Here is a 15,090-nt window from a genome sequence, read left to right as displayed (position 1 = left end):
AATCTGACATCCAGATGGTCTTTGTGATGTTCTGATATGATAATGAAACCATAAGGCAATGATACAATCAACCAACCAACAAAAATATTTGTAAGGCTATACTCAGCTCTTTTCACATACAATTATATGGAGGAAAAAAAAAAACGTTATCACTGTCCTTATTTTACACACACAGTGAAAAAGGGTGAGAGAATATTTCCAAAACCACAAAGCAGAGCAATAGCTTAACTGGAATTTTTGGTTTAGCTACTTCTGCAATGTTTATCCCACCAAAAAAATCCATCCTAGTAAGATCATGCTCTACCGTGTTAGGTATTTTGGTTTTTTTTAGGTTGGGGGGTTGTTTGGGACTTTGGTGCTGAAAGGAAAGACACTGGGGAGACAGAGCTGCTTCAGAGGAAGTGTTTAGTAATCCTCAGCAACAGACACATTTGTTACTCTGAGACAGTGGCATTGCTCTAAATCCTGAAGGGATTCATTGCTCTCAAACTCTCCAGGAGACTGCTAAACTTCATAATGCTTACATAAACTGATCTGGAGGAGTTTTCACAATTAGTATTTGCAAAGAGGGTTTTGAACCTAGAAAGTACATCACCACCAATATCACTATTGGTGGAAAGGAATACAGTGATTTCCATTTGCTTCAAATGAGTCTGGAGCCTGTTCCCACAAAACACTAAACATCCTTAACTCTCACTGCTGCATACAGGGATACTGCAGCCTCAAGTACTCGCTCCCAAGGTCCATATTGGCAGTGTTTCTCCCCATCTGCAGTTACAAACTCTTGCTAAAATAGTGTTATATGCACAACTTACAGCTCAGATGCCTGCTTAATAAGTGAAGTAATCCTGAATTCTCTCATCCATTTTTAACAGCTTCTTACTTAGAATAGCTTTTTGCTGCTTTTGGAGGAAATAGTTTTGTTTCAAGTAGTGAAAAATGTAGTTTCTTCTTGTGGTTTAAGAGCATCTCTTAAGGGCAACTGTGAAAGTGCTAAATTTCTAGGTGGTTTATATCCTGATCCCGGCAGGGAATGTGCTATTTTACAAATGTACACTGCTCTGCAGAGGGAGTTTTTAAACTGTCTTTTGTTGCTGTTCCTTCTGGAACAGTAAGACTGTGTTAGAGATTCTGTTAACAATGTTTGACTATAATTATCTGCTACATCACTATGAGTCCCAGGGGGCCTGGTTCTGATCATATTCTGTTCTGTGTTCATTCTTCCTATGGGTGATATCACTGGAATTAACAGGTTTTATTAACCTAGGGAAAGCCAATGATTGTTCCCAGGTCAGGCTGCAGGATTAGCTGGGAGACATGATGATTGAAGGTAATTTTGTTTTGTTCAGATGGATATTTCAGTGTATTTCAGTGCCTAGCTCTCAGATCATCCAGTCTAGAAGTTACCTGTGGTCTAGACCTTTCCCCTGATGCTTAGAGAGGTTGTCAGCTCATATCAGGATCATTGTTTTTTTTTTTTTTTTTTTTTTTGTCCAGGCTTCCTAGCAGTGAATTCCCTACTGTGTCCATCCTGCTCCACTCAGATGTTATTTATATCTTTGCTTGCTCTTCTACCACTTTTCTTGAGTCATGGTTTGTGGGGGATTCAACTCCCTGAATCACTCCTGAGGAATTTTTTTCTTTTTTTCCCCCCAGTAGAAATTCCACCACTGTCCTTCAATAAACTTCATTAATCCATTATGGGAAGTGAGGGTTTATGTTCCTAAGCCCTTCTGAAAAGCTCCTGCAGCTTCATATTTTGGGGATCTTTTGTTTCCATGAGCTATATCCAGTTCTAAGGCTGTGGTTTATTGCATGGTAATGAATACAAGGCTTAAGAAGTCTGTCTTTGCAGTGCTTTACTTGTTTGATGTATTAGAGGAAAGAAAGTTTCTCAAAAAGGCACCTTCAAGCCATCTTCCATTATTTAAAAAATTTCTTTAAGCTGTAAAACTCTAAGATCTAAATATTTTCATATCTGCAGTATGTCTTTGTTGCTGCTTGACTGCAGATGCAATGACTTTTACTGAGAGCTTGGAAACAGATGCTGTACTGACATAGATATTTATAGTTTTCTTTTATTTTCTCTATGCTTACTGTGCACCCTAAGTGGATTACAGACAACCCCCAAACCCTGCAGGCATTGAATAGTATATAAAATAATAATTAAAAAAATAAACCACATAAAAGATGGTCCTGAGTAGAAATTCAGAGAGAATAACAGCATCCACCTCTTCTTTCTGCCCTTTCTCAGCCTACAGTTCCACCTTAGAGAAAATACAGGAAAATCAATGGTTCTTGACAGACTGTCCTAGTGACCAATCCAGTCTTGCTTATGCCAAAGGGAGAAGTCCTGAAGCAAAACCTCTTGGAATTTCCTGCTATATGAATGAGAGGCTGTTAGTTAATTTTTAGATGATGGAAATGTTTGGGTATTGCACAGAAAAGAAAGCAGTCTTCAAGCTAGCACTTGGAAACGTGCAGGTCTGACTTAACATTTCATACTTCCCCTAGGGACTCAGTCAGCAAAGACCTAATGTGCTTTAGCAGAACACATTTGCTGCTGACAGGGTAAAGCCACTCCACTCTGGCTGCAGTACCTGAACAGTTTGTAGCTGAATCCCTCCTCCCCCTTTAAAATGCACAAATGACAGAAAGCTGATAGCAAAAGGCCAGACATCTCTTGACAAGAGCAGCTGACAGAAGACATGTTGCTATCACAGCAATATGCAGAATTCTCTACCTGAAACTCATTCCCCATTTAATCTATGCTATACTGTCTTACTGGGGCTGAGACTACCCAGAAATTCCATTTCTGCCTTTGTTCCAAGTCTGATTCCAAACCAGCTCACAACAATAACCTGAACTCAGCCAGCCCTGCTACAATGCACCCAGACCATGTCTCTGGTGTCCCCTGGCCAAGCCTACAGGCAGCTCATGGTACAAGCCATGTCCTCTCAAGCCTTGTGAAGTTTTCCGCCCAAGGGAGTTCTTCTACACATGGACATCGTGTCTGTGTGTGCATATCCTCACTGGTAAACTGCTCTTGAAAATTGAATCTGGAATAACTGAAAGCAGTATAAATAAGAATGAAGCTTGGCCACTGTGTTTAACAAATAATATCAAAATACTAAATAAATCCATGAATATTAAGGAAGTGGTCTGCAACCTGCAGACATATTGAAGGTAAAAAAGAGGGAGAGGATAAAGCTAAAGTATGAGTATATCTCCCTAAAATGTTTTTTAGAACATTCAAACACATCTAACATAATGTTTTGGGGTTGGAATTGTACTTTATATAAATAGTGAATGACATCCATAAACAATAATGTAATATCTGGCTTAGCAAGACACTCCATTCCTCCTGAAAAAGGAAACAACAGCATTTGGTGGTCTGCAGGATGAGATGAAGGTTGGACTTGATGAGCTTAAAGGTCTTTTCCAACCAAAACAATCCTGTGAATCTCTATCTACTCATTGATGGCTCAAGTATATAACTTGGGCTATATTAATTTTACTCACCACATTCAGTAGCATGATGATGCAAAAGTTGATGCAGACTGCAGTTCCTGTAGTTGCAACCTGAGAGTTATTCCTGATTAAAGCCCACTTGAAGGCAGCAAAAGTGCTGACAGTCACAACACGGTAAATAACGATGCCAAAAACAGCAGCAATCACCACACAGATCTAAAAGGGGGGAAAAAAATCAGAGAGAAGAACCTGAAAGCTTTCAACAGAACAGGAGTTAACTTCTCCCTGGTACTGCAAACAGTGAAGCAAAAGACTTGAAGATCACATCCATGTTGATGCCAAAGAAAGTTTTCAAGATGAATACTCTTATCATGAAGTATTTTTAATTTTTTTTTAAATTTTCCATGATGCAAACTATCTTTGAAATCATATAAAAATAACTTTGAGTTTTAAATGTTTTCTTGCAAGTGTACCTCTTCCTTAGCATTAATGTGGGAAACAGTAGCATTAAGGTGGGAAACAGTGGTGCCAGCTCTGGGAATTAGGTGTTTTCTTTACCACGTGCAAAGGCTAGTCTCAGGATGCTCTCCCAGCTTGATTGTGTGATATTTGGGATGGATATTGTCCTTTGAGGGACTTCACACTTGCAGGAAAAAGGTCTCCATTTGTAAGCACTACCTCAGCAACAACCCTCGTAAGATGTTCCTTGCTACAGTTCTGGAGAGATTCTGTCTAGGGAAGGTAACAAATTCAATTCCCCTTGTAGTTTCTTCTCTGATGAGACTTTCTGCAAATCTGACAGTTGTAATGTGAAAGCCATGCAGCTGAGCTGGGCTGCTAAATCACTTGATGTTCCATATGCAACAGCTGAGCACTAAATGGCAACTGTTTTCCGTCCTGGGCAATTTATGTCACAGTTTAGCAAGCTGCCTAAAGGACAGACAGCTGGAAATTAGCATGGGTGACTCATCTCAGAGAACCTCTGACCCAGTGCCCATTAGCCATCCATTAGACAAGAGAGATTCTTCAGGAGGAGGCAGATGATTATTTGCAAAAGATTGGTGTTTTCCAAGGCTGTGCATAAACAACTCAAACCTATCAAAGCTGAGCTCACCGACCGGACAAAACCATTTTGAGAGCACTGAATGCTAACCAGGTTGGGTTCATGTTTTATTAGTTACAAAATGGATTAACATAGTGACAGTACAGAAGGAAAAGGTGTGTGTGAATGTGAAGGATGTTCTCTGGATTCCCTGCTGAAGAAGGACCACTTCCCTTTGTTGGCAGGGAGCCACTAACTGGTTCAAGCTGTCTTGGTAACGGCACTGTGAGAGTCAAGGCTGTGAAATTTTGAGCACTGCTCTAACTAGAAGATTTAGTAAGCATGTACCTCCTGTGCATAAAGCTTCCATTTTTAAGGAATATTTTTACCTAAAGGGTGGAAAATTCAGGGTTTTTCTGGTTTCACTGGAAGCCCATGCTATGTCAGCAATAAAAAAATATCTTCAGTGACAATAATCCTCATCCTGTTCCAAGGGCTGTATGGGGACAATTTGTGGTGCATTCAATTCAGAGCAAGGCTGCCCTTTCTGACAGCCTGAGCATGATCTGTCACTAAGCTGAGAAGATTGATCACTGTTTGCAAAGTGTAGGGAGTGAAAACTGCCCCCCTTCAGGGAAAATAAAACCAACCAAACAACAAGTAGAGGAGGTATGCAAAATGTTGCAGGTCTAGAAGCAATTCTGAGCAGGACTTCCAGGTCTCACTCAGTATATGTTGACTCCTCATGCCCAGTGTTTCTCCCAGTATTCCTCCATGAGTCTCTGTTTCTCTACCTGACATAGCAGAGAAGAGTTCATCTTAGTAATGCTTTGGCCTTCACAGGATCACAGATAGCTAGAGGTTGGAAGGGACCTCTGGAGATAGTCTAGTCCAATCACACTGCTAGAGCTGGTCACCTAGAGCAGGTTGCACAGGGCAGTTCAGGGGGGGTTCTCAATGACTCCAGAAATGGAGACTCCACCACTTCCCTGGTGCTTTGGACAATCTTGAAGGCACCAGTTTCTTACAAGCCCTCTTCCCTGCTCCCTCCTGTCTCATTCAAACACAAAGTTGCTGGGCTCGCTCACCTACCTGTCTCTCCACAGCTCCTGAATTTATACACACAGATCATTTTCTAGCCTCTTGGAAAAGCCCTAGTAAATTCCATGAGGATCTAAGTTGGTGCCAGCTGTGTTTTCAAGACCAGTCCTATCACTACTGTTTTCATGTGAACAGCAGCAAGTCAGAGCTTCAATGAAGTCAGAGGATGGGAACATTTCAGCAGGAAGACATGCAGCAATCTGTTAGGAAAGACTTGGCTACTGCATTTAGTTTTGCATTTTGGAGAGGGGAGAGCTGCTTCATTTTAGCCAAGGAACATTGGTTTCTCCATTTCCATTGGAAGTGTGAATTCTCTCTCCTTATCTACTCAATATACTCAAATCTGGGATGTATTAATATCATTAAGCTCTTAAGGCATATTAGTTAGGTTCTCTGCAGGGTTTACAAAGGGTTTACCTCTTCCATGGCATTTCTTCCCATCATTCTACACTATCTACACAGAGAAAGCAAGGAAATCAGTGAGCTAATTAAGTCAGATGAAGCTGGTGTTTAAATGTGATAACATCACTACTCCAGCATGGGTGGTGCTACATACAGTTACTTGTATAGCCTTGAAGGAAGGATTTAACAGTTATCTGTGAGACTCTGTGAAGAGTGAGCTCATGTAGGACTTTACAGAAACCCAGGGGATTTGCTATGTGTAGATTTTCAGCCTACAGTGAACATACAAGAGATTATTTAACTTTCAAGCAGTCATATCCAATATCTCCATACTCTCTCAGCAGAGATAATGTTACTTGGCATTTTTTTTTTCAACTGGTAAATAAATAAAAGTTCTCAAACCATAAAAAATATTCCAGATGCAGAAACAATGAGTCTGCTGCATTTGTCTGCAAATGCTTGATAAGGCTCTGGCTTCCCAGATATGGGGTTCATTCTTTCCTTCTTGGAGTACTTGGCTTCAAACTGTGGACGTATTTCCTCCTAAAGAACAGACAGAGAATGTTCACATACAGCACAGTTGGGAAACATTTTACAGGCAACTCACAATCATTTATCAGACCACTGCTATTGGGAATTACATCTTCAGCAGCTGGCCCAGCTGCTGTAAAAGCTAAGCTGGGAAATGAGGTTTACCTTGATGAGAACTAGAATAAATCACTGCACCCATAAAGCAATACTGGAAGTACTTAGTGAACTCCCTGCTTAGCCACTCATCTAAGCCATGGTCTTTCAGATGGCTGCAAGAGAAGTCATTTAAAAGTTGATACCACAGACTTTTCAAGCCTGATATTAACCTACAGATACTGGAATTCTGCAACAAAGAAAAAAGAAGAACAATAAAAAAGAAAAAAGAAAGAAGAAGAAAAAGAAGAAGAAAAAAAGAAAAAACAAAAAAGAAAAAAGAGAAAAGAGAAAAGAGAAAAGAGAAAAGAGAAATGAGAAAAGAGAAAAGAGAAAAGTGAAAAGAGAAAAGAGAAAAGAGAAAAGAAAAAGAAAGAGAAAGAGAAAAAAGAGAAAAGAGAAAAGAGAAAGAAAAAGAAAAAAGAAAAAGAAAAAAGAAAAAGAAAAAGAAAAAGAGAAAAAGAAAAAGAGAAAAAGAAAAAGAAAAAGAAAAGAGAAAAGAAAAAGAAAAAGAAAGTGAGAAGAGAAAAGAAAAAGGAAAAAGAAAAAGACAAAAATCAAGAAAGACAAAAGAAAAAGAAAAACGAAAAAGAAAGAGGAGAAAAGAACAAGAAAAGAGGGGGGGGGGGAAGAAAACAAAAAGAAGAAACTCTCTTTTCCAAATCCAGTTACTGTTTGCTAGGTTATTGGCTACCTTCCCAGTTATCAGCAAAAGTTTTTCATTTGAAGAAGGAGCCATGCCATCTAATACTGCTCCATTGCTTCCTAACTTGGACAATGTTATTAGAAGGATCAGCTTGCAGTAGCAGCAATGTCAAGTTCTGCTTTGCTATAAAAGCCTCTCTTCTGAAATAAAACCTGGGGAGAGAGTTAATTACATCTCTTTACAGCCTTGTCACAAGCCAGGATTCATCCTTAGTTCAGCTTAGACCTGATGGCTTTCAGCTGCAGTAGGGCTTACCCCACTGCCCTGCCATCCAGGAGTTCACCAAGAGCCATGTGCCCTCACCCAAGTCTGGCATCAAGGATGCTGTCAGAGATGAGAGAAAGCACCAGGCTGTGATGGACTCTCAGAGCTGCTGGCAGTCCACATTCATTAGATCAAGTTCTATGATGCACAGTTGCATGCTGGAGAGTCAGCCCATGGTACAGCTGGCTCCAAGGGAGCACAGAGGCAGCCATGCCTTTGCACATTATCCATCAGGCCTCTGCTGAGCTTTTTTTTCTTTTGTACCAGCCAAGAACCCAGCTTCCCAATTTCAGTCACTTACAACCCTGCAGCTGCATTTAACTGAACTTTCACTAACTGAACCTTAAATGACTGCATTGCCTAGATGAATGTTAACTGCTTATATAAGCCTTTAGAATGTGAATAAAAATAAGATATCCTAAAATCCTACATCCTTTTTATAACATTCTCCTCGGGGAGAGAGAAAAAAAAAAAAAAAGAAGAAGAAATGCCTCATTCTCATTTTCTCAAAGTCTGAAGGCATTTTCTCAATAAATTTCCAAATTCAAGGAGCAACCTGGTAGCATGGCATTAAAACAAGTTAAGAGGCACGCTCAGCTGCAATTCAATGCCTGTGTAACTAACTGTGTGCTTGAGGGAACAAATTCTACTTGAGCCATCTACAAACACTAAGCATGTTTCTACTGAGGCAGGGTAACACCTTGCTCTTGCTGTCCCTTGCTCAAGCTGTTCCTGCCATATCAGGGCTGCTGAGCAGACCATAACCTAGAAAGAGAAACTATGCAAGTAGCATTCCTGTGTGCCCAGGGATGTGCAGAATGATAGTGTGATAGCACCGAAGCAGGGCACTTGAAACTGCACCCTGCAGACTGTGCAAGAGCTCTGCCAGCTGACTTACTGAGTTAGACATGAGGAATCCTTTCCTCTCTGCAGCTCTCTTTATGCTAAGATTTTATTACCTTTTACAATCTGCACTGGAATCCTTATCATATCCACCCGGCCACGCATCTAGGTGTCTCCTAAGATCCTCAGTCAATTAAGATAATGCAAATGTTATTTCTGCAGATACATCTCCACACAAAACTGAAACTGTGGCACGAACCTTCGTACCTGGTTAATGGCACTCAGCAATGCTGAGCACAGTTTAGGGTGGGGAGTGAGCAGTACTGTGTCTGGCTGAGGTTAATGATATAAAGAAAGTAATACTGAAGAAAAAGAAAGAAGCACACTATAAATAGCAACAGAAGTCATATTTCAGCTGGGAGTGCTAGGAAGTCTGAGCAGCTGGTTTCTTGTTGTGTACCCAACCAAGAACAAATTACTCTCCATGTCTCCCTCCTTGCACCTCACTTACAAGAAAAGGAAATCCAGATATGCAAGGCTAAAAAAAGTCAGAACATACTCAGCCCATGTACCCAGGCTGGAGGACTTGGACACTGCAGGGGCTGCTGCATGACTTCCTTGGGTGAAATTCTGAAGTGGTGAGCAATTCACGAGATTGCAGACCTGAACAAATTTAATTCTCCCCATATCTGGACAAATTTAATTCTCCCCATATCTGGACAAATTCTCTCCATTGTTTCCATTGTTTCATTTCTTTGTCTCTTCATTTAGAACAGAAAATTGGTAATGAAGTGACAGGAAGTCTTATAAATGTTGTCTTTCCCCCCCCACCCCGGTCTGTTGTTGGTAGGAATTAGTAAGTTTCCCTCTATAGCCAAACCTTATTTTTCAATTTGATAATGCAAATTAAAGCAATCAAAAGTTAGGCATGGCAGATAATGATAATAAAAATAACAATCTTCATTAACAAAAGCTTGTGACTTAAAATGGTAATTAGAACTCTTTAATTGATTTATTTGAAATAAAAGAAGTTGGCTGATTTTGCCCAGTGATAACTGAGTGGAAGAATCATAGAATGGTTTGGGTTGGAAATTCAATTAGCAGTGATTTTATTAGAAAGCAGCACTTGCAGGAGTAAAATTCTCATGGAGGCAAAAATTCTCTCTCACTGAGGTTTCACTGACATGTACAGCATCATGATCAGACTCCACAGGACGTGTCTCTTTCAATCCTCATAAACCAAACTGCTCTCCTTCCTTCCCACTTCTCAAACATCAATCAATCCAGTTCTCTATTCACAGGTGAAACAACCCTGATTTCTGCAGTATCAAGTATGGATCAATGTGCAATGCCTTAGGCTAGGTCCTTGTGAACTAGAAGAGCTACTGTAAATGTCTTGGTGAAATACATCCTTTTCTTTCAGGAGGTCCTCCAAGGGGTAAATTCTTGCAGATGCCCTATCCTCCCTAGCCCAAGGCTATATTGTGTCTTATAGCCCAGATGTAGAAAAGGGATTTGTGAAAGATTCAAAACTTGAATCTTGATCACTGGGACAGTGGTAACACCCCCAGAAGTAAGTCTCCTTCCAAAGCCTATAGTTTGCAGGTCATCTGGCTTACAGCTAAAGGCAATGACAAAGTGCAGAGGTGGACTTCAAACCACAAAACAGGGAAAAGGTCTCAATGCCTGTTCACCTGGGACACCTGCTGCCAAACTGTGACTGGTTCCAGAAGCAAAATCCTGCAAAGGCACTAGAGCCAATGCAGCATTTGGTAGTGAAGAAGAGGAGACAGCGGTCCATAGAGCTGACCTTAAAGCAAGGACATGCTTCAGTTGTGCTACAGATATGGGCACAGGCAGCTGGAGCATCTTCAGGGAAGACATCTCTGTGACATAATCAGTTCCCACACTTGGGATCCCACTGAACAGGGGAGGAACTGGTACCTCAGATGCCAATGAGATACTGATGCCCTTATGACTGTTCACAGAAATATTTGGGCAGCAGACATCTAGAGTTCCTATTGGCATTTTTAACCTCTAATTTGAGAGAGAAAGGCACTACCTGCTATACTGCTCCTGAGAAGACTGCTACCTCCAGCTGTCGACACTTAAAAAACTACTTCTAGAACTTTGAGAAGGTGCCATGAATAGGTCTGGAGCAGGTACACTCATCATCACCCCAGGGCACCTGACTGCTTGCATTTTAAACCAAATCTCTTTGTATTACAGATTTAGGAGTACATTCTATAATACAAACCTCCTCTTCCTCCCAGTCTATCAAGTCCCAGTCATAAGCAATCACTGCTCGCCTTCTTTTCCAAAATTCCAGAAACACAGTTGCTGGAAAACAGAAAAAAAAAAAAAATCACATAATTTTTTTTTAATTTTAAGTCAAAAAAATGCTAAAGACTATCACAGAACTGTTGAATGAAGCTGCTACATCATTTTCATTTCTTTGCATAAGAGGATTCCTTTGAACAGCAAATCATGCTGGTGATCAAACTGCTTTCACAAAGCATCCCTTTCTAAGGATTACTTTGCTTGCTCCAAGTGTGACTGAGGCTCTAGAGATTTCATTTAGTGCTAAATGAGAATGTTTAATTTCTAACCAGCCAAGGGAGGAATCTCAAAGAGTAAAATTGTTCCTGTGACTCATCATGACTCGATATAGCAGATTTCTGATAAAGCTAAAGGTTTCTTGGGATTACTGTAGATTAAGTAACAACTTTCCTTCTTTGAAGACCATTTACAGTACAGAGAAAACAGAATCCAGAGGATGCACATTCCAGTGCATGTGCAAATCCGTGGAAAAGGGAACTTTTGCCTTATATCTTTCTAATTCAGGTAATTTCTCTTACACTAGATGAGTGTGTGTGTGTGTGTGTGTGGTGTGTGGCATTAACATCTGACAAATATTTTGTGCTGTACAGCTCTTATTGACAGAGTTCAAAGTAGTCTCATCTGCTTGTACATGACTCTGCTTCCATTTAGTGATGAAAAGAACAATCAAGGAAGCACTCAGTCATACACTAATATGTTCATGATTAATATTGAGCCTGTTTATGGTTTGCAGTTTTTAAAAATTTGTTTTGTTAAAAGCATTTAGAAGCTGCCTAAAGCTGACACAAATCAACAGAAAAACTTCCTCTAGGAGGTTTGGCTTTTCCCTTTCTTGCTCATGGAAAAACATCAGGCTGATAACCACAGAGAGCATAAAGCTCTTTGTTCATGAGCTAGCACAGTGTCAGCTCTAATAGAGTTACAATAGCCTGCCAATATTTTCCACATCTAAAGCATCTCCTTAATGGACTATCTGCCTTACTGCAGCATACTAATAATGACATGAAGTGATACTAAGCACTGACATTAGTTTGGTGAAAGTGTACTTTAAACCAGTTTTTATTTACTATATTTTAATGTTGTAGCCAATGCAGTTAACATATGCTTAGAAAATGAACACTTGCAAGCAGATAAGGCATTGAAAGCATGTTTAAGGAGGCAGCTATTTGGCTTGAAGATGTTTTCATATACCATGTCATCCTTTTTCTGAAAGTTTGAGATATGTTACACTAGGTTATCAGTTGCTGTGATTTAATCTAATAAAGGAAGCAAACATGATCTCCTGAGCCTAATGTTTGTATAACTTTTTTGCAGTGTTTTAGCTGAGATCAGCACAGGATCACAGGATGTTAGGGGCTGGAAGGGAAGTCCAGAGATCATTGAGTCCAAACCCCCTGCCAGAGCAGGACCATAGAATCTAGTGCAGGTCACACAGGAATGCATCCATGTGGGTCTTGAAAGTCTCCAGAGAAGGAGACTCCACAAGCCCTCTGGGCAGCCTCTTCCAGTGCTGTGACCCTCACAGAGCAGAAGTTCCTCCTCATGTTGAGGTGGAACCTCCTGTGTTGTAGTTTATATCCATTGCCCCTTGTCCCATCACAGGGTGCAACTGAGCAGAGCCTGTCCCCTCCCTCCTGACCCCCAGCTCTCAGGTATTTATAGACATTTATTAAATCCCCTCTCAGCCTTCTCTTCTCCAGACTAAAAAACCCCAGGGCTCTCAGCCTCTCCTCACAGGGCAGTGCTCCAGTCCCTCCAACATCCTCTTAGCCCTCCACTGGACTCTCTCAAAACTAGTAAGGACTAATGAGTCTCCACTACTACTGAACCACCCCACTGTTCATTCCTTGGCTTGTGGAGCTGCCTCTCCCCTATCAGCCCATACTGAATTATTTTGTATAGGCTAAACAAATAGCTCTGCACTTCTTGGAGGCCTGGGAGCAACAAACCTGATTGATTACTACCACTTTCTTTCCATTCCAAAGAGAAGGGGGGAGCAGGACTCACGTAGGTGTGTGAGCCCACAGGCACGAACCTCTCAGGTGTGTCTGTGCTGAGCTGCACTTCAACTCTTTCTTGTTTTTCACACACCTGCAGCGAGGGATCTGTACATATTATATTCAGCAAACCTAGCTCTTGTCAGAGGAAGTATGTGCTGTGTCTGAAGCCTCTTTAGAAAGTTATTTTCAAATCATTGAGTAGCAAATAGGGAGATCTGTACAACCCTGGTTAACTTTGACTGTGCTGCACTTTTCTCCCTGCATCCAGGTCAGCATGCACTTTGACTTGCTAGATATTTTAAAACGTGCTGTAAAGAACCACCTTTGGCTGTTACACTGCACTGCTGAGCTCTTCTGAAAAGCACTGCATTCTGAAATGTCTCTGCTTCCTTTCTAGACCCATAAGATCACACTTCAGCATTCTTTTCTGAGTTTTGGCAGCTCAACAGGACAGAGTTTAACTTCTGGCTCTCCCATTTCCCAACTGGTATTGTGTTTAAACCAGATGCTGAGTATTCTCCAAAAATCCTGCTTAGATTTTTGGATTTCTCATTGGCCTTAATTCACAGGTCTTTTACTAAGCTTCCCTGTCCTAAGCTTGCCCTGCTTCAGAACTCACCTTGTGGTTCAGTCCTCAAAATCCACTTGTACAAAGTTGTCTTGGCATCATTTCCTCAGATGCTTTTTGAAAGAAGTTGTGATCTCAGCTAGTAATGCAAATGCCTTCTCCCAGCAAATAGCTTAATCCTGACCTTTGCTGCTCAGCAATCCTCTCCCTACTGTATTTCAGAACACCACTTAATATATTCATCCTGATTTCTGGGGGATAGTCTATGTACCAGGAATACTGCTGAAGAACCTCCTTAAATTCTGTACCCTCAGACAGGAGATAAATGTGAATGTCTTATGCCAGAGGCAAAGCTTGCAGGGAAGCAATATATTTTCATTAGACTAACTCATGTATTTAGAAAATAAAGTTTTATGCTGTCATTTCTTGTTACTTGAAAACAAGAGTTAAATTCCTCATGCTAGGCTTTTATTTGTCTTCCATCAAGCATTCTAAACCAACTTCCTTTATCAAAGGAAACACACTTCTAGGTGGCTCTGATGTTGTCTCCTGGGTATCTCTCATGGCTCAGTAAAAAGTGATCTGCAGTTTAAAATGGAGATTACAAGGATTACTTGGACACCTTTCCCAAGCAGTTAGAGATGTCTGAGTAAGAAGAGGAGAACAATGGCTAATTCAGGATAGCTCAAGCACTGGGAGCACCTGAGCTGGATGTCATTTTTGAGGCATGGCGTTTGAGGCGTTTTCTAAAGGTGTTAATTTCTCTCAGAATGGCACAGTAGCAGCTAAAAGCCTGGGCATGCTCAGGGCATGTTTGAAAGGCTTTTTGTGCTACAAGAAATGATTGTTTCCTCTTGCCTTCAATTCTGCCTACGAGACCACAGGAGGAAAAATACTTGAGCCAGAAATAGACCTGTCCTGTGGGCAAAATTCAGCCTCCATGGCAACAGTTCGACCACTCTGGGATCAGTTTGTCATTCAGCTAAATCTTTCATTCATTTCGTCAGAGCTTTGCTTTAATTACGACCTGCTGACGTGTATCTAAGCTTTTACTGCCTTTCTGCAAGGTGGGAGAAACAAATCATAAATTAATTTTAGTGCAGACACTAAACTGAGCTGCCTTAGGCTAAAAGAAGACCTAAACAGTAGCAGGGAAAAGGTCTTCGAGCTGACAGATTGAAAAACAATTACAAAAGCCCCAGAATATAACCACCTACATAGACACTACATAATGCAGTCATGTTTTAATTTTAATTGAACTTATCAGCACATCAAAACCTGATTACAACCACCTCCTTTTGCATCAGCAGAAAAGAATCAAGCCCATATTGTTTGTCTCAGTGTCTGAAAAAAGCGTCCTGGAAATTACAAAAGCCTATGTCACATCATAACCTTGAAGAAAAAAAAAAAAAAAAAAAAGGATTGTGCAATTAATATCAAACCAAAAAACTTACCCCACACTGCCATGAAAACAGCAAAAAAGACAGTAGCTCCATTGTCAAAAAGGTGGGTTACCTGGGGGATATATTAAGAGTGGGATCAGTTTGTGACAATAAGGCTTTGTTTTGTATTTTCCCCTAATAATATCCTTGTGATCACGAGTGCAGCTGGTCTGACAGTCCTGAGGATCCTTCCCTTGGTGTGTGAGCTGCACCTGTACATGGACAGG

At 40.7% G+C, this 15,090-nt stretch overlaps 1 protein-coding gene across 2 annotated transcripts in view; it reads right to left on the bottom strand.

Annotated features, from left to right (window-relative positions):
• The window catches only part of ANO4 (anoctamin 4), a 105,371-nt gene that overhangs the window by 20,930 nt on the left and 69,351 nt on the right, over positions 1 to 15,090 (bottom strand). For both annotated transcript variants that reach the window (XM_054386471.1, XM_054386472.1), the window contains 4 exons: positions 14,876 to 14,936; positions 10,771 to 10,853; positions 6,419 to 6,559; positions 3,523 to 3,687 (listed from right to left, as the gene is read on the bottom strand). In XM_054386471.1, coding sequence (XP_054242446.1) covers positions 3,523 to 3,687; positions 6,419 to 6,559; positions 10,771 to 10,853; positions 14,876 to 14,936 — 450 coding nt within the window. The remainder of the gene's footprint in view (positions 1 to 3,522; positions 3,688 to 6,418; positions 6,560 to 10,770; positions 10,854 to 14,875; positions 14,937 to 15,090) is intronic.

This window comes from Indicator indicator, chromosome 14 (genome assembly GCF_027791375.1).
Source record: "Indicator indicator isolate 239-I01 chromosome 14, UM_Iind_1.1, whole genome shotgun sequence".
In the NCBI taxonomy this organism is placed as follows: domain Eukaryota; kingdom Metazoa; phylum Chordata; class Aves; order Piciformes; family Indicatoridae; genus Indicator; species Indicator indicator.
Note: the sequence above shows the minus strand (reverse complement) of the source record. Positions and strands in the feature narration are given on the sequence as shown.